This window comes from Coregonus lavaretus, assembly GCF_964263955.1.
Source record: "Coregonus lavaretus genome assembly, chromosome: 33".
Classification (NCBI taxonomy): domain Eukaryota; kingdom Metazoa; phylum Chordata; class Actinopteri; order Salmoniformes; family Salmonidae; genus Coregonus; species Coregonus lavaretus.
The window spans coordinates 16,218,442-16,222,895 of NC_140020.1; the positions used below are offsets into that span (position 1 = coordinate 16,218,442).

Here is a 4,454-nt window from a genome sequence, read left to right on the forward strand (position 1 = left end):
TGTGCGGCTAAAAAAAAAAACAAGCCGGTCGGCAGTCGTTCTCACCTATTTCTGGCTATTATTACTGTTCTAGCACATGTTTTTAATCTGAAGAATACAATTTATAACGTTGGAGATGACAGACCAGGCGAACAGACTGCGCAAGCAATTGGAATCAGCTAATTTCGACCCGCAAAATTATGTCAAGCATCTCTCACAACAGTCTGATGGCGACAGAGATTTGCAGGAACATCGTCAAAAAATACAGACCCTAGCAGATGAAACGGCTCAAAACCTGAAGAAAAATGTCTACAAGAATTACAGACAGTTCATCGAAACTGCCAAAGAGATTTCGTACCTGGAGAGTGAGATGTACCAACTGAGTCATATTTTGACAGAGCAGAAAAGTATCATGGAGAGCATTACCCAGTCTTTGCTCTCAACAGATAAGGATGAAACGGCAAAGGAGATGCTGGCGGCATTCCCCAAAGAGACAGAGGAAGTGAAACAGAGAACACTGACTACACTGCTTGAGAAAGTAGAGGGGTGCAAAAACATTATGGACACCCCAGGCAGGTATTTAGTGTACAATGGCGACCTGGTTGAATATGATGTGGACAACATGGCACAACTTCAAAAAGTGCATGCCTTCCTGATGAATGATTGCCTTCTCATTGCCACCTGGTTAGCGAATCGCCACGGTACAGTGAAGTACAAATACAATGCACTGTATGATCTGGAGAGCTTTGCAATCGTCAACGTGAAGGACCACCCCCCAATGAAGGACATGTTCAAAATCCTGATGTTCCCTGAAAGCCGCATATTTCAGGCAGAGAACAGCAAGATTAAAAAGGAGTGGCTGGAGATCCTTGATGAGACAAAGAAAAATAAAGTGACTAAGGAAAAACACAAGACAGAAGAGGTAGAGGTTCCCAATTCACCTGTGAGACCAGAGGCCTTGGTCTCAACCAACCCTTTTGATGACGAAGAGACCAACCCTTTTGACTCAGAGGAGGCAGTGGATCTGGGCTTGGAGTGGATCCAGGAGCTTCCCGAAGACCTGGACGTGTGCATTGCCCAGCGGGACTTTGAAGGTGCCGTGGACCTCCTGGACAAGCTGAATGAGTACCTGAAGGACCAGCCTGTCAGTCCGAGGGTGAAGGAGCTCAGGGTGAAGGTGGATGAGCGTGTCCGACAGCTGACAGAGGTGCTGGTGTTTGAGCTCTCTCCTGACCGTTCCCTCCGTGGGGGACCCAAAGCGACCCGTCGGGCCGTGTCTCAGTTAATCCGGCTGGGGCAGTCCACCAAGGCCTGTGAGCTCTTCCTGAAGAACCGAGCCGCTGCTGTGCAGACCGCCATCCGCCAGCTGCGCATTGAGGGGGCTACTCTGCTCTACATACACAAGCTCTGCAACATCTTCTTCACTAGCCTGCTGGAGACGGCCAAAGAGTTTGAGATGGACTTTGCCGGTAACACAGGCTGCTACTCGGCATTTGTGGTCTGGTCACGCTCATCCATGAAGACGTTTGTGGATGCCTTCAGTGGGCAGGTGTTTGACAGCAAGGAGAGCCTCTCCACTGCCGCTGAGTGTGTCAAGGTGGCCAAGGAGCACTGCAAGCAGCTCAGTGAAATCGGCCTGGACCTCACCTTCACGCTGCAGTCCCTCCTGGTCAAAGACATCAAGGCAGCCCTGCAGAGCTACAAGGAGATCATCATTGAGGCCACCAAGCACCGCAACTCTGAGGAGATGTGGAGGAAGATGAACCTAATGACTCCAGAGGCTCTGACCAAGCTGAAGGAGGAGATGCGCAGTTGTGGCATGAGCAGCTTCAATCAGTATACAGGAGACGACTGCTGGGTCAACCTCAGCTACACCATCGTGGCCTTCACCAAACAGATGATGGCTTTCCTGGAGGAGGGACTGAAGCTCTACTTCCCAGAGCTGCACATGGTACTGCTGGAGAGCCTGAGGGAGATCATCCTTGTGGCTGTGCAGCATGTCGATTACAGCCTGCGGTGTGAACAGGAGGCAGAGAAGAAAGCTTTCATTCTCCAAAATGCCTCCTTCCTGCACGATACTGTCCTCCCTGTGGTGGAAAAGAGGTTTGAGGAAGGAGTGGGGAAACCTGCTAAGCAATTACAGGACTTGAGAAAAAGTGCACGGCCCATTCGTGTCAATCCTGATAGCACTATGTCTCAGGTCTAGGGGGTGAATGATAACCTGTTGTGAACAACACTTTTTGTTGTATTGATGCCAGTGTTGAACTTCAAATATTTGGCCAGAACTTATTAAATCTTTATTCTGCCATGTCTTATAGGTTATTCCGTGATGATTCTTTCTGTTGAATGTGATGTTGAAGACAATGACATCGATATAGTTTGTGATTTAGAATTTCACTTATTTTTCCTATGCTTGATGATATAGCATTACAAATTGTAGGCTAACTGGAATAGGATGACTGATTCATAAAGTAATGTATTAACTTAATGCAGTTAGGAATGTTATTGATTTGTACGAATGCGCCTCTGAAAAATGTTATGGTATCACACAAATTATCTCAAAAAATAAAAAGTGTATGCATTATAACAACTTTGTCCAGTTATTGAAAAAACTATTTAATATACTTTTTGATAATGTTTGATTAACTTTCTGCAAGACAATGGAAATTCTAAGGATTACTGAACCAAATGGTGAAAAAGGATTTTGACTTAAAAATATACGTAGCTTTTGACCCTAGGATTGAGTGTTATGATAAAAAATAGATCAAGAGGGCAGGGGATTTTTTGACACTATAATCTTCTTATACAACCTTTTTCATATCCCCAGTGAAGATTTTCAGAACAAAGCCTCAAAAAGACATTTTGTTATTTCTGGATAAAATATGGTTTTTATTTTCAATGTTTTCCATCATAACTGATTCTAGCCTTGTAACATGGTGTCAAAATTCACAGTACATCTCTGGATTTTCTTAATGGATTGGATATTCAAAATATTTCAACTATTGGTTGACATTTGTGCCCTGCCTTGGACAGGTGTGTTGGCGGGTTGAAAAACAACTGAGTTTCAGATAAAAGCCCATAGTCCTTAACATTAAGCACAATGGGAGGGTAGATTAAATATTCATTTTATTTATTTTCTTCCTTTTATTTTTACATTCTTAGAGTACATAGAACATATTGATCAAATATTCACAAAGGGCCCTTGAACTATCGACAGGGATTAAGCTATGCCAGTGAAGCTTGCTTTTGGAGATAACCTGACCTCATGTCACCCCTTCAAATCGTCTAACTGCAGTTCTGAGAAAGGGAACCAGGAGTGCAGATTTTTCTAGAATGGTCTTCAGCCACTTGCTGAGTGGTTCATTTTGACAAAACCAAATAAAACATTGAAACTTATTGTAACAAACTCAATTCACATAGTAAAGACATAACAGAGGGTAAGGTGATAAATATTATTTTGTGTGACAAAGCTCCTCGAGAGCCAATTATTTTCCATTTGAAAGAACTGCTATGGATATTATTGACATTTTTTCCGGAGAAAGGAATTCTGGCATCCAGAGTCTTGACAGCAAGCATATTTCCTGCATCATTGGAATCAAAAATTAATCTTGAAATCATTCAATCAAAGATAGCCTATAGTAAAACTGTTGATAGTCTAATTTGGGATTGTGTTATACAAAGCATGAGTTATCAATTGTTCATGTGGCCTTTTTCCAATTGTATGAAGCAATTAGACTCCTGATATGACAGCCCTTTGACTGGATCTCAGATCATCTGAGACCAATTGATTTATAAACTGCCACAGTGGATGTCAATTATTCCAAACCTGCATTGCACACATCAGGGCCAGGGACACACATAATCTTGTCCTGACTGGTTAATTATGCCTGACAGGACATTTCAATGACAGTGTGCTCACAGTGATGCCAACCAATTTGGCAAGGACAATGTGAATCATGGATAGATATAGCTCGACCTACATATCAGTAGGAAAAGGGAAACGTTCTGGGAAAATGTGCCACATTTTCAGAATATGCATCCAGCATTTCATTAAATTATTAGGTTGAAAATCTAAATGAAATTAAATCACCACCAACATGCATTGCACATTCAATAGCCTATGAAGTGTGCAGGCAGATGCGTCTGCTACCCATATGGTTTAGATAGCCTACTGGTTCACAACAAGTTTAGTATCACAGAGGTGTAAATAGCCTACAATGACCATATTTTTCACAAAAGGTTGGGGCTCCTCACTGGGATTAAGGGTGTTGTAGATTTTTGTTGTTGATAAAAGTGAAATTGTTATTGCGAAGCTGCAGTTGCAGAACCCATCCACTCAGACTACAACGCCAACAATTCCCCTTCGCGCGCGCCTGCGTAAAACGGGCAAGGGAGCTGTCGGTATCTAATAGCGCTGGTCTGTTTTCATTGATCGCTGCTCTTGCGTTCTATGTGAGAAGCGTTTTATAGACATG

At 43.0% G+C, this 4,454-nt stretch overlaps 1 protein-coding gene across 1 annotated transcript; it reads left to right on the plus strand.

The window, feature by feature from the left end:
- On the plus strand, positions 1-2,563 carry LOC311108369 (exocyst complex component 8-like). The gene has a single exon (XM_084151004.1). It carries the CDS (start codon positions 116-118, stop codon positions 2,183-2,185), a length of 2,070 nt encoding a protein of 689 aa, XP_084007130.1. The 5' UTR covers positions 1-115; the 3' UTR covers positions 2,186-2,563.
- The last annotated feature ends 1,891 nt before the right edge of the window (positions 2,564-4,454 follow it).

Excerpts from the sequence above, each read along its gene's own strand:
- LOC311108369 (XM_084151004.1), top strand. The coding sequence starts at position 116 with ATGACAGACCAGGCGAACAGACTGCGCAAGCAATTGGAATCAGCTAAT.